Raw genomic sequence first — 24,202 nt, forward strand, 5'->3', positions numbered from 1 at the left:
TCTATGAAAATCTTTTTTAAACTGATAAAAAGATAATATAATATCTACATCCTCCTTTATCAAACTTCAATTATCAATTTCATAAAATCCATACTAATATTATAAATGCGAAAGTAACTGTCTGTCTGTCTGTCTGTTACTCAATCACGCCTAAACTACTGAACCAATTTGCATGAAATTTGGTATGGAGATATTTTGATACCCGAGAAAGGACATAGGCTACCTTTTATTGCGAAATACGTACCACGGGCGAAGCCGGGGCGGACCTCTAGTATTATATAAATAATTAGTGAATACCATTCATAGTTTCATAAATAATTATCAATAAAAAAATGCGTGTGTGCCGAGCACACGTGTCAGAATTGAAACTTCTTTGGGAATATTCATAGATAACAAGTCGTCGCCTTACTCCATGACGTGACGGTATTGCCATGCGAGCTTGAAATTTTACCCTCAACGCGCCTCAAGAAGTTTCACTTCAATAAATGACGAACGAAAAAAAATATATTTCAACAATTAACAAAATTATATACATATTAGTCTTATTTCATTTAGTATACAACAATAAAACATCAACATATTTTATAAAATATTTAATACATAAATAAGTAAATAAATAACTTTTGCAGTGACAACCCTATCCCTAACACCCTATTCTGTATAATGTTTCTTCCATATTATATTGGATGAGGGCAGCGTTTCACAAAGTTTATTCCTTTGTTACGATTTCTAGTGCGACTCATGCTTGACTTTTTTGTGTGTTTGTCCATGGTTATGTCCGGTATGAGCTAACTGGTTGGAAAACTTTCATTTTGTACATTATTAGATGTGAGATAAATATGTCCTAGCTATGCCCCGCGGTTTTTCCCGCATTGCTCCGCTCCTGTTGGTCTTAGCGTGATGATACACATATATTATATGATTTATATGTATAGCCTTCCTCGATAAATGGACTATCTAACACCGAAATAATTTTTCAAAGCGGACCAGCAGTTCCTGAGATTAGCGCGTTCAAACAAACAAACAAACTCTTCAGTTTTATAATATTAGTATAGATTTATGTAAAATTCTCCTCTGAAACAGCTGCACCGATTCTTATGAAATTTTGTGTACATATAGGGTAGGTCTGAAAATCTATTCCGACGTCTATTTTTCATACCCTTAAGTGATATGAGAACAACGTTTGCTAAAGCTAGTTATTTAGGTACATAGATAAAATCGAAAAACATAACCTTTTTAGCGCAGTCGGATAATAAAATAGTATTCGCCCGCGGCTTCACTCGCCAGCTGTTACCCTAGTTATTTGTATCTCCAATAAAGTTTTATTTTTGCTACAAAAGTAATATTAAAAGTTTATAAATGTCTTGACTCTTACTTTATCTTGATAGTTGTTAGATTTTTAACCGACTTCAAAAAAAAGGAGGAGGTTATCAATTCGGCCGGTATGTTTTTTTTTTTTTTATGTATGTACACCGATTACTCCGTGGTTTCTGAACCGATTTACGTGATTCTTTTTTTGTTCGATGCGGGATGGTGTCGAATTGGTCCCATAAAAATTTTATTCGAATAGGCCCAGTAGTTTTTATTTTATGAGCATTTTTGTCTGTATTTGTAAATGTTGCAAGTGCAAGTTTGAAGTCGGTTGTTTTTAATGCAGTTATTGACTTGTTCTTAATTGAGGTACAGACTACAGTGTAATGTCATTTAGAAGAAAAAAACATGGCGGATATGGCGCCAATTTGTGTGTCAATTTTTTTTTATCGAGTGGGATGTTACAATGAAATGTTTTGTGGTGTTTTTAATAAAAATCAAAATTAAATCTTGATTATACTATATTATAAATTAACAATAATGTGGCTAGTTAAATGAATGTAAAAATTAAGTGCGCTTAAATCTTTGACAGCTTAACTATTGAAGCATAAACGTCAAAATATATTATTTTACGAAAAAAAAGTTTTTTTTTAATGTTCTGTTACTTTTTTAATTAACAGCAAATCATTCTGCAGCAATGCCGTTATACATAATATATATATAGGTTTCTATAAAATTAACAATTCTCAAGAAGTGTTGGCGGGTTTCCAAACGCGAACGACAATATTTCAAGTAGCCTCTATCACATGGGTTTGCTTGTATTTTTATAATACCTACAATACTTATATTGTATTACTTATATGTATAAGAGGTAGGTATATACAATGCTTTTGAATTATTTTTTTATAATAGTCTTGTGTTTCTTTATATTTTCGTTTTTTGGGATAACTTCAAAATGTACAATGTTATTGGCAACGCAAATTACTAATGCTATCTACAATTATTATATTATCTGATTTATCTGTAAACAAGTAATAAAATTAAAAATATCTATTGTCATTTTAGCAAAATCTTAGCGTTTCAAATGATATTCTATTTATGTCGAAAATAGGACATTCTTAAATATTTTGACAATATCTAATGATAAGGAAAAAATACCTACTTATTTGTAAAAACCATGTCGTTTACGGCACAGGTCAATAACACATGTGACGTAAGCAAGTGTTTTTAAAAAGAAAATTATATTGATACAGGAAATGAATAGATTTCACTAAATTTCGAGTTTTTCTAATGGTTTCATACTAATCTATACTAATATTATAAAGCTGAAGAGTTTGTTTGTTTGTTTGAACGCGCTAATCTCGGGAACTACTGGTCCGATTTGAAAAATTCTTTCGGTGTTAGATAGCTCATTTATCAAGGAAGGCTATAGGCTATATACCATCACGCTACGACCTACAGGAGAGGAGGCACGGGGGTGAAACCGCGCGGAGCGGCTAGTGATAGTTATTAATTATACTTAACTATATTTTTTTAATTAAAATAGTTATTTGTAAAGGGTATTATTTTTGAAGTGAAACATCTTTATCGGGGTTGGAAAAAAAATTTAGTGGTAACATTTTTTCGTTACGCGTGCGGCGTGACATTTTTCCGTTATGCGCCATCTTTTTCCCCTACCACGCGTGATTCGACGTATTTCTGTAAAGTTGCATATAGTAAGTTATTTTTTAAAAAATAAGGTCATAAAGAAGTTTCACTTCTTACGTGTGTACACTAGTACACGCACACATTTTTTTTGTATTTATAAAATGCATATTAAAATAAAGAAGACAAAATATTAAAAAATGTATATTGCATGCATGTTTGTTTGGGTTGACCTTCGAAACGGCTGGATAAATGATGACGTACAAATAACATAGAACAATTGTTTGTGAATAACAGCAATAAGCTAACTAGGCTTGCCCCGACTTCGACCGTGATGAGCCGGGCAAAAAATCTATACTTAATAATAATTTATATCTATAAAGTGTTTGTAAGGTCCGATTTGTCAGAGGGCGTCCGTAAATTACGTGAGGTTTATTGAAGTGAAACTTCTTTATCGGGGTTGGACAAAAATTTAGTGTAACATTTTTGCGTTACGCCGTACGCGTGACATTTTTGCGTTACGCCGTACGCGTGACATTTTTGCGTTACGCCATACTCGTGACATTTTTAAGGTCATAAAGAAGTTTCACTTCTTACGTGTGTACTCTAGACTCTAGTACACGCATACATTTTTTTTTTTAGGTCAACGTTAGGTTAGACGAGATTTGCCTCAAACCCCCCCCCCCCCCTAAAACACTACACGTAATTTATGGACGCCCCCACTTACCAAAACACGAGCAAAACCGACATCAAAAGCTAGTTAAAAATTAAATTAAAATTAAAATACGTATTATTCATCACTACGGGAAAGTATCAAAATTAGACCGTCTATTTATAATCAACTGCGCGCACTTCGTTTTACGAGCGAGGTTAAAAATAGCTGTATTGTTTTGTATGAAACTCTTTTGAATGTGTAGTTACTTTTAATTCTTAACTAGTGCTACCACGCGACGTCACATGCAACGATAATCAATTTTGTAAGTTTCATCAAAATTGGTTAAGCCATTTTGGTATATTTCCTACAGATTAATAACGATATGTAATGAGATAGCAATATGAGAAAAAATAATCAAATGTAGTTGATAGAATAGGTACTTCTAGGGTAATAATTAGACATCGGATTATATGCACTAACAAAATGCCAAAATATGCATGCAAATATGCACTAAAAAAGGCCGAAATATGCACTAAAAACGAAAAATATGCCTAAAATATGCACATACAAAATCCAAAAACCTTTAATATTTTTATATATTTTAATCAAAGATTGTACAAAAACAGCGAAATTCTCTAAAAATTAAAAATAGTTTTTGTAGCAATATACAATTAAGCATTTTTTCAAATTTTCAAGCGCAAATTTGTGAAGTTTGTCACCCGCGAGCCCAGTGTTGCCACCTTAGACCATTTCGGGCTAAATCTAGCCCTTTTTCGGAAATTCAACCCGTGTTTTAAGTTTTTAGCCCCAAAAGGGTAATCTAGCCCTACTTTGAATGTCTCAAAATTCACTTGAAATAGAGCCCGTTTTTCAATTTTTTGCCATTTTACCATGTCAAAATAGGCTTTGTTTACTCGCTGAGCGTTCTGGTTGACTAATAAAGGTTAGTCAACAATCAAAATGCTCAGATTCGGAATAATTACATTACAAAATTGTAATTAAACTAAAAAAAATGTCACTTTTAAGCGTTCTGGCGGTACTCGCGTCTAATTTATTCGTGATTTTTTTCGCTGTTTACTTTTTAGCCCTTTCTAGCCGTTTTCAGAAAATCGAGGTGGCAACACTGCGCGAGCCGCACTGTCAGTCAGTCGGCCACTGCGCCTCCCAATCCCGCTACTTAACAAAATATGCACGATTGGGGAAAAAGGCTAAAATATGCACTAACACCGTAATTAGACAGTTTTATGCATTTGCATATGCAAACATGCAAATGCATACATATAATCCGATGTCTAGTAATAATAATTCTTCTAATAATTAAAATAGTACAACAAATGCTTAACATTTTTTGATAGAGTTCAATTAAATTTTATCAAATACTAGCTGTGCCCGCGGTTTTACCCGCAGCGCTCCGCTCGCGTTGGTCTTAGCGTGATGATATAAGGCATATTATACTCTATACTTCTATAGCCTTCCTCGATAAATGGGCTATCTAATACCGAAAGAATTTGTTCCTAAGATTAGCGCGTTCAAACAAACAAACTCTTCAGCTTTATAATATTAGTATGGATGTACAGCTAGTTATGTAGTATTAAAGATTACTTTTAAAAAAATATACCGGCCGTATTGATAACCTCCTCCTTTTTTTTGAAGTCGGTTAAAAAGCCACGAGGTCTCACTGCCATCACCCGCCTTTGTCATAATTTCAAATTTAAATCTTTTAAATTACAATTCACGCTATTCCAGTTTAATTAATCTATTGAAGTGAACATATCGAACATTCTCGAATTCATTATTTACTAGCGGTCCGCCCCGACTTCGCCCGTGGTACATATTTACGTTTTCTCTACATAAAAACCATCCTCGTACTTCAAGGAATATAATAAAAAAAGAATTATCGAAATCGGTTCAGCCGTTCTCGAGTTATGCGCTTACCAACACATTTTGCGATTCATTTTTATATATAAGATTAAATTACAGTCGTATCTAGGTACTTACAGAAAAGATAAAAAAAATACATAACAAATCATTATTCCAAATAAAAACAAACAAATGAAATGTTTATAAATTATACTAATTAATCGTATATTATAATTACTTAAATGCACAATCAATAAACATACATAACAATTTCGAAATTATAATGCTACCTATTGTCTCTTTCATATCCCCCTCTCTTTCCCCCACCCCTCTCTCAACAAACTTTAACTATAAACGGGTTGGCTTTAGTTAACTGCCGCACGAATTTGTTGGAAATATTTATATTTTTAGTTAGCTAGGTAATGTAAGATTGTAATTCCAAAATATTATCGTTAGGAAACTTGTAGTTTTTTAGTTATTAATTTTTAAAGTTAATAATTTTTTGTGCGAAAAAAGTGCATTTATCCGTTTTGTTGTGCAAAAAAGCGGACCAAGACGTTCCATTTCACTGTACTGTGACTTTACACTGCGGCCGGCGAGTGCCAAAAGCGATTTTAGGGCGATTCCTACTCAAACAAAAAAAAATCTACGTAGGTAGGTTAAAAAACTATTAAACTTTTATTTTTAATATCCAAATAGGTAGCGAGGAGCGAAGCGACGAGCGTGTTAGGTTTACTCTTGAACTGCCGCACGAGCCGAGCGAGCGAAGCGAGCGTGCCGCGGTAGCGGCCGGCGAGTGCCAGAAGCGACTAAAGGGCGATTCCCACTCAAACAAAAAAGACGTGTGGCACTCGGGGACTGCCGCGGCAAAGCTATTGCATAGCATGCCTTCAAGCCGCACCTCCGTGCCCGTCGGAGTGGGGAGCGTGAGGTTTTTCGTTACGCAATTTCTGGATTCGGTCCCCGCGCTCAAGGCCCGCGATAGAAGCTATGCAATAGCTTTAAAAAAATCTACGTAGGTTAAAAAACTATCAAACTTTTAGTATTCAAATAGGTAGCGAGGAGCGAAGCGACGAGCGTATTAGGTTAACATTTGAACTGCCGCACGAGCCGAGCGAGCGAAGCGAGCGTGCCGCGGCAGCGGCCGGCGAGTGCCAGAAGCGACTTTAGGGCGATTCCCACTCAAATAAAAAAAACTACGTAGGTTTTCACAACTTGTTTGTATTTTATTTATGTATCGTAAAATTTTTGTTACACCAATTCCATACATTTTGAGGTTAGAATAGGAAAATTGATTTTTCTCCAAAACTATTGGTTTCCTAACTTTCCCCTTTTGGTGGGAGGGTCCCCCCCTCCTCCCCCCCATCCCCCACCCACAAAAAACCTATAATACGTGCGGCAGTTCTCTAAAGAAACCCCCTATAAACTAATTATTATCAATCTCATTATCTTCAATATTAAGACTAATTACTTTATATATATAACTAAAATATTTATAAAATATAAAAAATAAATATATCGACAATATTCAGCTCATGGCACAACCCTAGCGCTCGACGCACACAAGCAAACAACGAATTAATAACAATTTTCTTTCCTTTTAAACACAAAGAAACCTCATTTTTTCTTCAATTATAGCCGTCTATACGAATTAAAAATTATAAATACAACCGAATTTTCAAAAATAGACAATCAAGGATATAGACAATAGATGACTAATAAAAAAAACATTCCCATAATTATTAATCTATGATTTACATAATCTATTTAAAAATGACACATGCTGTTTTTTTTATAGTTTTTTTTTATCCCGCCACGAGGCAAAGGACTATAGCCCTTACAGCCAACCTTTTGTTTCGAAATTTAAAATATGAAACCTCAGAAATATAATACGTAAAAATATCCGTACCTTGTACGATGGTTTCTCCATATTATTTCGGTAATCCAAACACCATTCACAAATCACATTTTCTATTCAAAATAATTGAATGCAACAAAAAAACAAGACGTTGCATTGTGAACGCTTACAAAACAGTTATTTTTCAAGCGAACCTATTTTTAAATCACTAAACATATCTACGCGCACTTTTTTCACAGCAGCGATCACTGTTCGATTTGCCACTAACGAATTATCTATACATTAGTTTATTAACAGTAAAAGTATAAATATAACTATCGTAATTAAACACAAAACTTATTAGCCTAATAAAAAAACACTGGCTGTATAATCGGATGACAATTATCGGTTATAAAAACAATATGGCGATTGACAAAAATAATTCAAAATTCGTTCGCGTACATTTTTGACAAACAGAACGCGGCCACCTCGACGGACGGCAAGACCACATCTGTGTGCTTTCATTGTATAGCTTATTCGCTCACACGCAGAGACTCTAGGGTTGATGGTATTCATTTTAATTATTTTTCCGTGTTTATTTATTAAATGATATTCTGGCTTTTAATCCTTTTATATTAATTGTTTTTGCCCAATTATCTCCAAATTTATAAAGGTCATACGTATCACAATAATAATATTATATACGTCATAGCGAGAGATAGTAAATAAATTGCCTTCATTATTTTTAAATGTGCACTGTATATTGAATTCTTAGAGAATAGGTAAGTTGTTACTAGGAAATGTAAATAATAAAGCATAAGAATGGATGAAATTTATATAAAAACAATGATGAGTAATTTTGATTCATTGAAAATTAATAAAATTATTATTATGATATTTTATGATTATTGAGATTTAATTTATTTCATAATTTTTGTTTACGTTAGTGTTTTTAATCGACTTCAAAAAAGGGGGAGGTTTTTTTATTCATTTAAAGTGTGTTGTAATTTATGCTTTTCATTGTATAATACATATTGTGAACCATTGTATTAATTAATTGATCTCACTTATAAACTTCCAAGTTCCAACACCTTCTGTGAACTATATTAATCTATATATATAATATAAAAATGAAACCCATTTTCCTTGGCATCACGCGTGAACGGGTGGACCGATTTCGATAATTATTTTTTTATTATATTCCTTGAAGTACGAGGATGGTTCTTATGTAGAGAAATTGTAAATACTAAATATGTACCATGGGTGAAGCTGGGGCGGACCGCTAGTTAACTAATAAAAATGAAATTCTCTCATTTCATAGAACATAGCTATCAAATGAAAGTAAAAATATATTCATATTTAAAAATTAAAATTATTTACCAACGTTATTTAATTTTATAGTTTACAACCGCAATATTACATAATTAACATACATTTTACAAAATTACAATAAAATTATTATGCAAACATTATTATCCTTTTCAGCAAGTCGGATAACTATTTAAATACAAGGTTGACAACCTTGGCACTTCCACATCGAAACACAGACTTGCTCCGTAAGGCCGTGTACACATTATATTTTATTAATTTAAATTTTTACAAATTATATTTTATTTCTGTTTATTTATTTATTGAAATGTTTATTATTGTAATATTATTATTACGAACACTGTTTTGAAACTAAGATAGTATAACTGTTTAGTATTTGTGGTTTTGAATATATGTAGATACTTGATTATGCTAATTTTAGTAGAGAATAAATTGTCGAATATACTAAATTGGTTTAATATAAATACTATCTAATAATGATATAATAAGAACTTGTATTATATGTATACAATGACTGCATATTATTCAGATAGATACAGTTAAGTAATTATTATAAACAAAAAATTCGATGGCGGAAACATTACGAATTTATTATTTTATAAGCATTGTTATTCGTATAATTTTTTAAAGAATAGAAAAAAATTAAATTATTGTTCTTTTAAAAATATAATAATATTTCTACGTATTGTTTTAATATATTATTCTTTTTCATTTCTTGGTATCGATTACGAGATGAATTCGATCGATTGTAAGATTACAAGGAAGGTTATGGTTGTATTTTTGTAGATAGCTTAAATATGTATTTATTTATTTATAAATGTGATACATTGGACGTTTCTTATTTTTTGCACATATGATCTACCTATATATACTATCAAGTAATTGTGAAACGATCAAATATCAATTTGATACGTATACAGTTATCTATATAATATTTAACACAAATAAAAATAAATTACTACAATAATAAAAACAAATATATTCCGCACACAGTGTGCACCCGCCTATACTCCGAGTAGATAACACACACATAGACAATCGCAGTAACTATGGTTTCGGCTGATTACAAACGACGGGAATTTATTTTTAACCGACTTAGCAAAAAGTGTGGTTTAAATTTTAATTGTTATTGCTTTAATATCTATATAATACAAATATATTATAAATGTATATACCTTCCTATATAATAATTAATAATATCATATATGCGAAAGTCTGTTTGCTATACACGGCTAAACCATAGTACCGATTTTGACAAAATTTTTACTGAAAATAGTTTAAGAATGATATTTAAATATAGGCTACTTAATTTTTCATAATTCTACTTCTAAAAGGTTGACAGGAAAGATATTGGTTTTTCTTTCATACAAAAAACAGTAAATTTGACTAGCTGTGCCGCGCGGTTTCACTTGCAGACGAATTCTCAAAATCAAGTCTTTCTATAACTCGTGTGTTATTCTGTTATAAAACCTTTATTCTTGTAAAGTTTCATCCAAATCCGCGCAGCAATTTTTACGTGAAAAAGTGACAAACATCCACGCTTACAAACGAATATTAAAATAATTAGAGTAATGGTATCCATAAGTGATAACTTAATATCATTACTTATAATTATATTTTTGTAATGCTAATGATAGTAAACCTTAGCACAAAAATTCTTCAAAACAGGTGTAGTAATTCCGAGAAGTTGCAACGACTAACATACAAATATAAGAAACACAGAATGTATAAATTTAAATACATATTGCCACAGATCAAATTATTCATCTATAGTCTATACTAATATTATAAAGCTAAAGAGTTTGTTTGTTTGAACGCGCTAATCTCAGAAACTACTGGTCCGATTTGAAAAATTCTTTCAGTGTTAGATAGCCCATTTATCGAGGAATAGGCAAGTGAAAGTTAGACATTAGCGGCCTTTACACGCAAACTCTATCGCGCGTTCTGTGGATCGTACAGGATTACGCGCGGGAAAGCCTGCACGCTCAATCGCTCGCGATTACCTTTGTATGTCTTAACTGCGACACTTGTTCTTTCGCGCGCGATTATTCGTGTTTGCTTTCCTTAGCGGAATGAGCGGCCGTGTAAAGACTAATCGCCTGTGATAGACCGCGTGAAAGAGGCGCGTGTTGGAGTGTGTGCAATGCACACGGTTTTATCGACAACCGCGCGTGATTGAAGTGAAAAATGGAGACAAGATATCGGGTGGCGCAAGTTATCATGGTTGCTGGTTTAATTGAACTCAAAAAACTTTGCATTTTTTTACAACTAAATCACGATTAGCGTCAATAAAACCTTTTTCTTTATAAAAGTCGATAAGTTTTTTATATGCTTGGTCTTTTAAATTCTTGTGTTTGTACTCTTCCGATTTTCCAGAGACATGGGAAAGATCTGTATAAAGTAATAAGCTCCAATACTAATTCCTTGCTCCACGTGCGTATGTCCGCCATCTTATTCGTGCGCGAAAGAATTTATGTGTAAAGGCAACCTGTGTACAATCGTGAGTGCGCGATTGCGCGCACGACTGATGAGCGCGGCATGTGGTCTATCCTTCCGTCCCCTGCACCCTTTATACGCACGCTCTTTCACACACGATTGCTGTTTCATGCGCGATAGAGTTTGTGTGTAAAGGCCGCTAATATCATCACGCTAAGACCAACAGGAGTCGAGCACTGCGGGTGAAACCGCGGGGACCAGCTATAGTTTCAATATATAGGTATAATCAATAAATTGCAACATGATTTTAATTTTTATTGTGTTTTTTGAAACATATAAATAGAATTGTAATTAATGTTTTAATTACAAATTTTCCACTCATTATAAAATGCATATAAAAGCATAGGTAGATGGAATATAAACAATAATTTTTGAAGTGAAACTTCTTTATCGGGGTTGGAAAAAAATTTAGTGTAACATTTTTTCGTTACGCGTGACATTTTTCCGTTACGAGCCATCTTTTTACTATCCCTACCACGCGTGATTCGAATTTAATTTAATTTTAATATTTCTGCAAAGTTGCATAATATAGTAAATTATTTTTTGAAAAATAAGGTCATAAAGAAGTTTCACTTCTTACGTGTGTACACGCACTATTTTTTTTTTGTTTCAAAGAATCATGTTGTAAGTTTTTAAGCTATTGCAATTTGCATAGCTTTTATGTCAGGCTTTGAGCGCGGCTACCGAATGTAAAAATTCCGTAACGAAAAAACCTTACACCCTCCACTCCAACCGGCACAGCGATGCGATGCTATGCAATAGCGCAACCGCGGCAGTCCTCGATTGCCACACCTATTTTTTAACCGACTTCAAAAAAAAGGAGGAGGTTATCAATTTGGCCGGTATGTTATTTTTTTATGTATGTAAGTACACCGATTACTCCGTGGTTTCTGAACCGATTTACGTGATTCTTTCTTTGTTCGATGCGGGATGGTGTCGAATTGGTCCCATAAAAATTTTATTCGGATAGGCCCAGTAGTTTTTATTTCATGAGCATTTTTGTCTGTATTTGTAAATGTTGCAAGTGCAAGTTTGAAGTCGGTTGTTTTTAACGCAGTTATTGACTTGTTTAAGACTCACAAAGATAAAGGAATACATAAATACGGACAAAACCGCGTGTATCCAGTAGTTAATTATGATATTATTTAACGTCACTTTCACCACAAACTATTAAAGTTAACCGTGAAAGTTAGACATGATTACATTCTTCCTAGTTTGCTATTAATATATTATGTAACTAGCGGTCCGCCCCGGCTTCGCCCGTGGTACATGTTTACGTTTTCTCTACATAAGAACCATCCTCGTACTTCAAGGAAGATAATAAAAAAAGAATTATCGAAATCGGTTCAGCCGTTCTCGAGTTATGCGCTTACCAACACATATTGCGATTCATTTTTATATATATAAATAAAGAAAGAAGATAAATTCGAAATGATCGTATCTCTATCATGACGAAAAGGGTGAACGGATTTGGGTAAATTTTGGCGGAGAGATAGATCTCTGGAAGTACCAACCTTTGATTTTGATAGACAGACAGAAAAATAAATATAAAGTTTATATATGAAAACAAGCTTTTTGCTCCGACTTCACCTGGGTTGACTCGGGCTTAAAAAAAATACAACGTGTGTCCCAAGTACACTACACGTGTGAGAAATGAAACTTCTTTAGCAAGATTCAAAGATACCAAAATCGTCGCCTTACTCCATGACGTGACGGTATTGCCATGACGCGACCTTGAAATTACTCTCAAACGCCTAAAGAAGTTTCATTTCAAAAATGTAGCCTATATTATTATTTTACATCACTACATAGTATAAAACAAAGTCGCTTTCTCTGTCCCTATGTCCCATTGTATGCTTAAATCTTTAAAACTACGCAACGGATTTTGATGCGGTTTTTTTTAATAGAACGAGTGATTCAAGAGGAAGGTTTTAGTATATAATTTACTAGCTTTCCGCCTGCGGCTTCGCCCGCGTTTTCAAAAAAAAACCCGCATAGTTCCCGTTCCCGTGGGATTTCCGGGATAAAACCTAGCCTATGTCACTCAGAAATGATGTAGCTTTCCAACAGTGAAAGAATTTTTCAAATCTGCCAAGTAGTTTCGGAGCCTATTCAATTCATACAAACAAACAAACAAAAAATCAAACCTTTCCTCTTTATAATATTTGTATGTATTTGTATAGATGTATAGATGTATAGATTAGGTTTTAGACAAAGCGGGCGAAGCCGCGGGCGGTAAGCTAGTTATACATATAGTGAAATCATTTTCCTTATCAGTAAAGTACTTTTGGAGTAAAATAACAAACAAAATTACTCCTTTATAATATTACTAGCTTACCGCCCGCGACTTCGCCCGCTTTGTCTAAAACCTAATAAATTATATACCTACTAAAACCTCCCTCTTGAATCACTCTATCTACTAAAAAAAAACCGCATCAAAATTCGTTGCGTAGGTAGTTTTAAATATTTAAGCATACAAAGGGACATAAGGACAGAGAAAGCGACTTTGTTTTATACTATGTAGTGATGATACAAGATAATAACAAATAATTAATTGCAATAAAAAATCATGTAGTGTGTTCACACTCATGCACACAAGCGCACATTTTGTTGAAGACGTAAATTTATAATTCGTACAAATGAAAATAAACTCTATTTTTATAGCAGTTGAGACGATTTTTGTAAACAACATTGTTTCGTGGTGTCGTAAAAAATAGGACGGCATTCGATTCCTTCAGTTTGGTAACAGATGTATTGTAATAATAATATTAATGTCGACATCGATAATAGAATATCGATATATCGATAACTAGCTTTCCGCCCGAGGCATCGCCCGCTTTGTCTAAAACATAATACATAAATTATATACTAAAACCTTCCTCTTGAATCACTATCTATTAAAAAAACGGCATCAAAATCCGTTGCGTAGTTTTAAAGATTTAAGGATACATAGGGACAGAGAAAGCGACTTTGTTTTATACTATGTAGTGATGAATGATGATATTATTTTCCCGACGTTTCGCACACGCATGCTCGCGTAAAATCATATAATTATCTTTTTAATATGTATTTTTTTACTTTTACAAAATTAATTAAAATAATATTAAACAAAAAAATCGTCCAATGTGTTTACAGCCCTACAGCAATTTAAACAAAATGGATATGACACAGCTTGGTTTCACACTACGTGATTTTTTATTAGATTTGTATATTTATTTTGATTATTACACTACAAAAGGGTTTCTTTTTGAAGTGAAACTTCTTTAGGCGCGTTGAGGGTAAAATTTCAAGGTCGCGTCATGGCAATACAGTCACGTCATGGAGTAAGGCGACGATTTTGGTATCTTTTTTTTCTTATTGTCTTTAGCTCCCATTATTAATATGCTTTAATTCTATGTTATGTAATTGTTCTTTTTATACCCCACTCGATTATGTTCGAACGAAAAAATTGTTATTGCATTTTAATAATATAGGTACACACAATAATATTCTCATAGTTACGACGAATCTTAGCATCTCAAGCTAAAATTCATCAAGCAGTTTAATTTCCAAAGAATAACATACATACTAAAAACTACCAATTCCGTCGCAGCATCTATACTAATATTATAAAGCTGAAGAGTTTGTTTGTTGAATTTGAATTTGAATTTGTTTGAACGCGCTAATCTCAGGAACTACTGGTCCGATTTGAAAAATTTCGGTGCCATTCATCGAGGAAGGCTATATATGTATATCACGCTAAGACCAACAGGAGTGGAGCCACGCGGGTGAAACCGCGGGGCACAGCTAGTTTATAATATTTAGGTAGGATTTTGTTTTTAATGTATGTGTAGGTAGTTATATAAAAAATTATATTGTTACTCGTATTAAATAAATAAAAAATATGTCTACGTGTTTTACAAGAAGATCAAATAAAAAAAAAAATGACAAACAGTATTTACCATTACAGTAAAATAAAATAAAATAATTAAGTCATATATTTTTTTTTATTTTGACATAAAAATGCCAAAAAATAAACAACATACACACTTTTACAACACAATCGGTTAAGAGGGTACGAAAGAGAATTCATTGAAATATATTCTCAGTAAACAGAATAGGGAATGGTGTGGAGTCGATATTTTATAATAATTTTTTAAAAGTGCATTTTAATAAGCTATTTTTGGAGTTGTATGTTTGTTCATTGTTGTATCCACAGGTTGTATCCTACTAATATTATAAATGCGAAACTTTGTGAGGATGTGTGTGTAAAAATACTACTGAACCGATTACAATGAAATTAAGCACACATATAGAGGGTAACTTAGATTAACACAAAGGATAGGTTTTATCCCGGAAATCCCACGGGAACAGGAACTATTCGGGTTTTTGTTTGTAAACGCGGGCGAAGCCGCGGGCGGAAAGCTAGTTTTTCATAATTTTAAATGTGTTTAAATAAGTTTCAGTTAAAAACTGTTAACGCAATATACTTTAAATCAGACTTTTGGGTTATTTGAAAAAACTCTACTTCATCAATATAATTTGTAAGACTGTTAAGTCATTTGTGTCAAATACCTAGGCAATATCTTTTCTTTTTGTTTTGTTTGGAGATGGTGTCAAATATGTATTAAATAAATAAATAAATCTTCTATCTTCAACAGCGAAAACGCAGAATTAAGTACGGTTGGTACTACAACATATTGATAAGTAATAAGACTACATACCTAACCTATACATATAAATTTACCTATACCACAGAATACATAATACATAGTAGCTAAACGCTACAGAACGGACACTCTCCGCCTCCCGCCAAAATTAAACACTTACCTCACCCCGCACGATCAGTCTAAAAATGGTCCATATTTTTCTACAGGGACGATATGCAACGAAGATTGACAACATTAATCAGTAATTTTATTATTTTGGATTTGTGATTATCGTTTTTCGTAGAAAATGGTTAGATATTGTGCTGTTTACGGATGTATTTCATCAGAAAAAAGCGATTTTTTTTACGCTAGTCAAAAATGTGCCAACCATCAAGCGTTAACATTTGCAGTCTCTACAGTGTGACTGTCAAAACGATAATTTTGTATGGAGTGTCCGGGGTGTGCCTATACTTCCATTTCATATTACAGGTATCAATATCAATTTTTAACCGACTTCAAAAAAAGGAGGAGGTTCTCAATTCGACAGTATTTTTTTTTGTATATTTGTTACGCGATTACTCCATCAATTATAAACCGATTTGAATAATTATTTTTTTATTTGGTAGGTCATACGCCAGAGGTGGTCCCATTGTCACCAGGTCAGGATCTGATGATGGGATCCCGGGGAAATCGAGGGAAACCCTCAAATTTTTTAGGCATATACACTGTTTATCAGAAATTCTTTAAATTTGTACATATAGGTAATTAGGTATAGTCTTGAAGTCGGTTTTTGTTTTTTTTTCTAAAAATTTACTTTATGCATTAAACGACTCCACCACAGACATATTGTATCAATCAATGTCTGTGGACTCCACACATTTCGTGGTTCCAACCATCCTTTCCCTCAGAAATCCTACGCGACAAAAGTTTTAATTATATCCCTATCTCCCTCGCACTTATAGCCTTACCATATATCACTGTCTCGCTCCCACTCTATCTGTCTGTCTCATTTCCGCACAGTTTTTGTTTGGCCTAAGGTCCGTTCATATTACTTTTAATATGTAATTAGATAATTATATTTTTGTGTTAAATTTTAGTATATGTTTATTAACCGATTTTGAGAAAAGAGGGTATTTTAAAATGTGTTTAAAATTTTTATTATTACTTCATTCCTATACTAGCTGATACCGTGGTTTTACCCGAAATTGGTCTTAGCGTTATGATTTAATATAGCCTTCCTCGATAAATAGACTATTTAACAGTATTACAATTTTTAAATTCGAACCCGTTGTTCCGAAAATTATCACGTACTAAGAAACAATTTTCTTTCTCCTATTTTAACCCCAAGCGAAGTCAGGATGAGTGATTTATACTAATAATTTTTACTTCTATGGAAATTACATTCAATACAGTCCAACACACAGAAATAAGTAGGCACATTATATGCATGCATGTTTGCTTGTTCATGCATTTCTCAGAAATAATTTCATTGCATTGAGCTCATTGTTCGTCCCAAAATCTTCCACTAGGTAGTTAAATAGTAGTTCAAGATTTTTCAATAATGGTTTAGTAGTTTAGGAGATAGGAAAATAAAAAGAAAGTTGATTATTTCGGTTAGAAGAAGAATTTTTAATAATTTGTATCTTAATAGCATTATTTTAAGTCCATGGTTAAATAGTTATTAAAATCGGTCTAGCAGTTTTAAGTTAAAACGTAACAAACATACAAAAACTCCAACCGTTTTATAAAATCAATTTCGATAGATATAAAAAAACTAGTATAAAACCGAGCAAACCCAGTAGCGTGCCTAGTCAAGATCACAAAAAATATATAATTCATGCAGACCTACGTTTAAATGCTAAATCTGAAAATTGTGTAGTGCGACTGTAGCTCTTGATACTTGAAAATATTTTTAATAGATAAAAATGTAGTAAATAATGTGTTGTAAGTTTAAAATAGTAATAAATTGAAGTCATTATAAATCGGTGTACAAATTAAAAAGTTACATAAATAATTATCGATTCTTCAATTGAATAGCTTTGCTGGAACAAACATAGAAACGAAACAAGCTCATAACCGCTAAGAACATACCACCAATTACAAAAAAAATACCATTTATTGCATTCAATAATACTTAGTTAACTAGATAAAAATCAAAATACATACTATTATTCATTCTCTCATTCATTTTTCCTGTTGTACTTTATTACGTAACAACTTTAATACTGCATATACATAGTATAAACAGAAGATTTGATTGTTTGTCAGTTTGTTTATAACAAACTCTGCAACTGCTGTACCGATTTTGAAAGTTCTTTCATCAGTAGGATGCTGTGAATGAAGTGAATACAATATGACTTTGTACGAATTCTTGTTTAAGATTCGGATTGAAATGTGATTTTTCATTACCAATTTCATTTTAATCCGGAAAGCTTGTGTGAAACCACTTTTTTTAAATACATTCATTGATAAAAAAAATATAGGTAAACACTTAAAAATACGCAAGCAAGATACAAAAAAGTATTAATAACATAAAAGTATTAAAAAAATAAATCGCAATAAACGACAGGTCAATATTGTGTCTATGCCAACGCTGCATGTTCGTAAACTCGACTCCAACTCCAACACAATTCCACACTGTATCATACTTGCAACGTATTCCCTTTAAACTACTACCAAAATAAACACAGTGTCGTTAGTTGGAAAATGCGGTATCAAAAACCAAACTTGATAAGTTACTGTTATGTGAATTTGTACCGTATGTGCGTGAAATAGAGTTCAGTTTCGCGATGCATTTGAATTTGGAATGCATGTGTAGTTTGTATTTTGTTTGAATGTGTGCGTCGTACGTGTTCGATTTTTGTTTGTGTGCATACGGTAATATTAAACTGGAATGTCTTTTGTATAGAGTTGCGAAGGAATAGACTAGAATTTTTATTGACGTGACAACGTCTTATAATTCGATAGAGCCGGCTGCACGCACGAAAAAACATGACTCATGCGGCGTTACCTCGCTCTAAGGCGTTCCATGTAAGACTTGAAGTGCAAGCGAGAGCGCGGAAAGAGCGACAAAGAAGCACAATCGGACGTTGTCACGTTCAACTATCGTCAGTAAAACGACTTTACAGACAACCAATTTTTTTTTGGTTTGTGTCATATTTGAGGTAGTTCAATACCTAGTAAAAAAATGCGAAAAGTAAATACATATGTATAATTGAAATAAGCATGTTCCAACTTCCTATACGTCTAGATATTTTCTGAACTAGGTAAAAGTTCCCACGTAATATCCTGTTATATCTTATTAATTTTTTATTGTAATTTATCAAATGTGTGAGTAATAACCCAAAATAAAATTAAAAGTACTACAAAATAATAAGAAGCAAATAAATAGATATTATTATGGGTAGGTACGTATTCCCATTTTAATGTTGTTGTTGTTTTATGAATAAGAAAATTGTTATTTTCTTAGGCCCGTAGCACACCTCCGCTGCAGAACTGTAACAGCGGAACCGCAGTAGTTTCGCTCTGTCTTGTCCCGTGTACGAGAAGCGGAACAGTAGCGAAACTGCCTGTTCTAACACATACATCTAACTATTTTTTATCTCTTTCTTCGCGCGGTTTCGCCGATCTCTTCTAAAGCCAGCCACACTACCGCGCTCACGCCGCTATTTGTTTGCGGTGCCGCAATGTTTTCGCGCGTGTTTGTCAAAACCGGCAAAAATAAAACGCGGAACTACATTGTTTTTGTAAAAGAGTATGTAAATCATCAAAACTCTGAGGGGTCATTCTAAAAATACATATGTATATGTATAGAAACGATCTTCATGGGACTCGAGTTCATTACATAGTAGGTTTTCTCCTGATTTCTTTCTTTTTTTATTAATCTCATGCACCCAAATTCTACGAGTTTTATGTCTTTTCAAAGTTAAAGTCCACAATAATATTTCTTCTTCCTCTGACTCCGATAACGACGACATTTCGCTTCGATCGTTGCTTCTTGACTGACTCGCATGAGGTTTCGCCGATGCCGGTTCCACTAATCAAACTACACTTGATCACAGCGGAATTCATCTAGCGGTTCCGCGGTCATGGTATCGCAGCGGAGGTGTGCTACGGGCGTTATTCATAAAACCTGTAGCCTTCAAAACTTTGATTTTAAAAGCCATGTCTACACATTAATAACTCTATGGCCGGTACGATAACAGTTAAAAATGTAATAACTGTTTCAAGTTAAAACGAAATAAATTAAGTTTCTTAAAATCTCACCAACTTACACATACCATAAACCGCATCAATTTATGTGCAGTAAGATTGTGTATTACGGTTAAATTTATACATACATATTACCATCTTTCTATATGTAACTTTTGATGTTTGATAAATATAATATCTTGTTATATAAAAAATCATATGTCACAGTGTGTAACCTTGAAAAATGCTTGAGCGATTTTGATGTAACTTTTTGTATCGGGTGTCCTAGGAAATAGCAATCTTATTACATGAAATCATTCTGTCACAGTGTGACAGTGTAGCCTTGAAAAATGCTGATTGAATGAATGATTTTGATGAAACTTTTTGTGTTTAAGGGGGGCAAAATAAAGCAAAATAACCAATCTTCTATTAGATGATACGTGTAATATTCAAGACCAAATCTAAAAAATAAAATATATATATCAAACTAGATGATATGTTCAACGATTCTGTTTAATCAAAAACATAAAATATTAAAATTGACTCGATAAAAAAAATCACCAAGTTAGCTCTAATTTTCTCACTTTTACGTTTTCTACTTGACATGGTAATAGGTACTTATTATGATTTTTTTTCATAAACAATTATATTAAAACATTTTACAAGATATTTGTCAGAGCATTTTGTGTATTATTACTTTTAGTTTTGGTTTTATCTGCGATAAACCACTTTTGGCGCTCTTTTTTTCTCGAGATAAAACGTTTGGTTTTGTCACGATAAAAGTGAATGACCTTATTTTTCAAAAAATAATTTACTATATGCAACTTTACAGAAATACGTCGAATTACGCGTGGTAGGGGAAAAAGATGGCGCCGTAAAAAAAAATGTCAAGCCGCACGTGTACCGAAAAAATGTTACAATACATTTTTTTCCAACCCCGATAAAGAAGTTTCACTTCAAAAATAGACAATTATATCTTTATATTATGTACATAATAGATATAATAATATATTTAACACACAAACAAACAAACTAGCTTAGCATACAAAAACACGATCGGAATTTAACCTAGCCTTATTTCTAGAACTGCAGCGATACTAATAATAAATATACATATATAACTAGCTGTTCCCTGCAGTTTCACTCGCATTGCTCCGCTCCTATTGGTCTTAGCGTGATGATATATAGCCTATAGCCTTCCTCGATAAATGGGCTATCGAACACCGAAAGAATTTTTCAAATCGGACCAGTAGTTAGTGAGATTAGCGCGTTCAAACAAACAAACTCTTCAGCTTTATAATATTATTATAGATTTTCTTGCCGGTTCTTCTCAATAGATGTTAAGAGTTAAGACGATTCAAAAGTGCTTCTAGAAGATGTCTAATTGAATAAATAAATGTTTGCGTTTGAGTTTACCCATATTTTTGTCCGTGAGTGAAACCGCGTGGCAGAGCTACTTCATAAATTATTATCTATTGTAATATGGAAGCTATAGTAGTATATATTGAGTTGATATTACCTTTTCATTTGGTTGATATAAAACTTTACAAATTATGTACTAAAACCTTTCTCAAGAACAACTCTATTAAAAAAAAAACTGTATATCAAAATCCGTTATTTAAGCATACAAACATCGACAGCGACTTTGTCTTATACTATGTAATCAAGAAATATCAAATATGACGTCATATCGCATTCATATCAATATTATGTGCATAAAATAGACATTTTTAGCAAACTACAAGTAAATCAACATTAATTAAAGTCGGTTAAATCACGAACAACAATTAAAGTAAGACTCTCTTATTTATTTCAAAACTACGAAATTGGCTCGAGCTTCAACCCATGTTTAGAATCATAGATTATTTGATAGATACGCCATTTTGTTTTTTAAAAACAATAATCAAATGGTGCTCAGGAATAATGCTGCTTTTTTTTGCTTTTTATGTGTACACTATCTTCCCATATTTGCAACTGTATATTTCATGCTTGGTACTGGTCGCTTGGAAGAAATTGCTGTTTAGCAATAAAGCCGCCAATTGCTTCTGATATCCTTGTATTGTAAAATTAAAAATTTGTGTGCAATAAAGAATATATAACTATAACTATAACTGCTTTTTAGAAATATTAAAATAATGGTCAATAAGACTGAGATTATTAGGTACAAACTACATATAGGCATAGGCGTATTACTGGCTGTTGAGAATTACATCGGAACGAGATTTGACAAAAGTCGGTCTAGCGGAGCGTCGCGTCGCGTAGATGAAGACGTTGCTTGGTTAAAAACGAAGAACTGCTAGAGCACCACGTTTGCGACGAATCGCTATTGTTCCGAGTAATCTTGTGAATTGTTGTATCAAAACGAATTAAAGGCGATTGATTAAGTGATTCCCTAATCACTAGCGCATAGATTTGTGCGATTAAATAATTTTGGTTTGTGACATTGGTGATTCATTTGTTTCCACCAACATTATAATTTACTGAAGATATGGCTGATCCTGATGATTATGGCCATATATAAATATATTTTTTTCCATCTTAGTAGTTACTTAAAAAGCTGTTTAGGGTTCAACAGCTAAAATTTTGTAATCTTATTATGACAAAGATTTACATGTGGAATGAAAGGAAACAATGTGTGTATTGATAGTCTGTTACTCAAAAATAATGCTGCAAATTGATGGGAATGATATATTTTGGAACAAAGAGAAACGGTGACTACAACGAGAAACGGTGACTACAATATTAGGGTATTATTAATTGCACGCCGTGCGTCCGTTCGGGTGAAGCCGCGCGGCACAGCTAGTACAAAGTAATTGATTTTCTGTTCATTTAACCTTAAAATCAATATGTTATTGTTGTTACTGATAAGCTTTTCTACTAATTAATACATCTATTATGTTATCAGTATTATTCTTTGATAAGGCCTTGAATACACTTGGGTATTAGGGTAAGCGTACACATAACTTAACAATTTTTTATGAAAATGTGATAAATTCATTAATTAAAATAACGTGATATCGAAATACAATCCATACTAATATTATAAATGCGAAAGTAACTCTGTCTGTCTGTTACTCAATCACGCCTTAACTACTGAACCAATTTGCATGAAATTTGGTATAGAGATATTTTGATACCCGCGAAAGGACATAGGATAGGTTTTATCCCGGAAATCCTACGGGAACGGGTTTTTCTTTGAAAACGCGGGCGAAGCCGCGGGCAGAAAGCTAGTATTAAATAAATGTTCTTTTACTTCATTTTTATTTAGGAACTGGGATTTTGTTCGATAACATGAATAATTGATGTAAGTGCTATTCTGCCAAATGACTTCTTTTCCTATTGGTGAATTTTTACAGTCACAAAACATTTGATCTCATTAAGTTTTCAAAAAGTAATACATATGTTACTAGCTTTCCGCCCGCGGCTTCGCCCGTTTTATCTAAAACATAATAAATTATATACTAAAACCTTCCTCTTGAATCACTATCTATTAAAAAAAAACCGCATCAAAATCCGTTGCGTAGTTTTAAAGATTTAAGCATACATAGGGACATAGGGACAGAGAAAGCGACTTTGTTTTATACTATGTAGTGACTAGTGATGTAAGGTTCTATAACAACACTGCATAAAAAATTGTGGACCGACTTCGAAAAAGGAGGTTTAATTAAACTATATAAGTAAATAATAATTAATATTGTTATTAGTAGTATTAGTAAAAATTTGTCAAAGCATTTAAAAAACTGTTATGCCATTATTGTCATAGTTTTACAACGTAGATAGTACCGTGGACAAATATATTGGGTCCATGATAGTACTGAAGATTTATCCAAAATGATTCAGTTATTTAAAATTCATATATCTTTCATTTCGTGTTGATTTATTGTAGAGACCATAAAATGGAATCTAAAAACTTATTAAATAGTAAATACTCAAAAATAAAAATGGTTGCCTGTAAAGTCGGTTTTACGGGCGAAGATTTTACGTGACAACGTCTTTTTCTCGATCATAGTTGAGTGGGAGAGAGACGCAAGGCATTCGGCGGGCCTCTCTCTCGTTCGGTGACTCATCGTAACGTTACCGAGCGTTACACTTTTTCATAAGTGACTCCCAGTCGCAACCTAATTTAAGACGTTGTCACGTCAATATTAATATTAAATGAATGTTATTAACAAAACATATTTCAATGTACGCTCACCCTTACGTCTGCTAATAATAATGCGAACATACCTTGCTCCCTAACCACTAGGGGTG

The 24,202-nt window shown here is 32.9% G+C and overlaps 1 protein-coding gene across 1 annotated transcript in view; it reads right to left on the reverse strand.

Annotated features, from left to right (window-relative positions):
* Positions 1-7,812, reverse strand: part of LOC149475780 (uncharacterized) — a 71,579-nt gene extending 63,767 nt beyond the window's left edge. The window contains exon 1 of the mRNA XM_089712777.1: positions 7,380-7,812. Coding sequence (XP_089568903.1) covers positions 7,380-7,400 — 21 coding nt within the window. The 5' untranslated portion in view covers positions 7,401-7,812. The remainder of the gene's footprint in view (positions 1-7,379) is intronic.
* Between the last annotated feature and the right edge of the window lie 16,390 nt (positions 7,813-24,202).

This window comes from Colias philodice, chromosome 29 (genome assembly GCF_061535455.1).
Source record: "Colias philodice isolate Cphi_HAF_F1 chromosome 29, ilColPhil1 Martin Lab GWU primary, whole genome shotgun sequence".
NCBI lineage: Eukaryota > Metazoa > Arthropoda > Insecta > Lepidoptera > Pieridae > Colias > Colias philodice.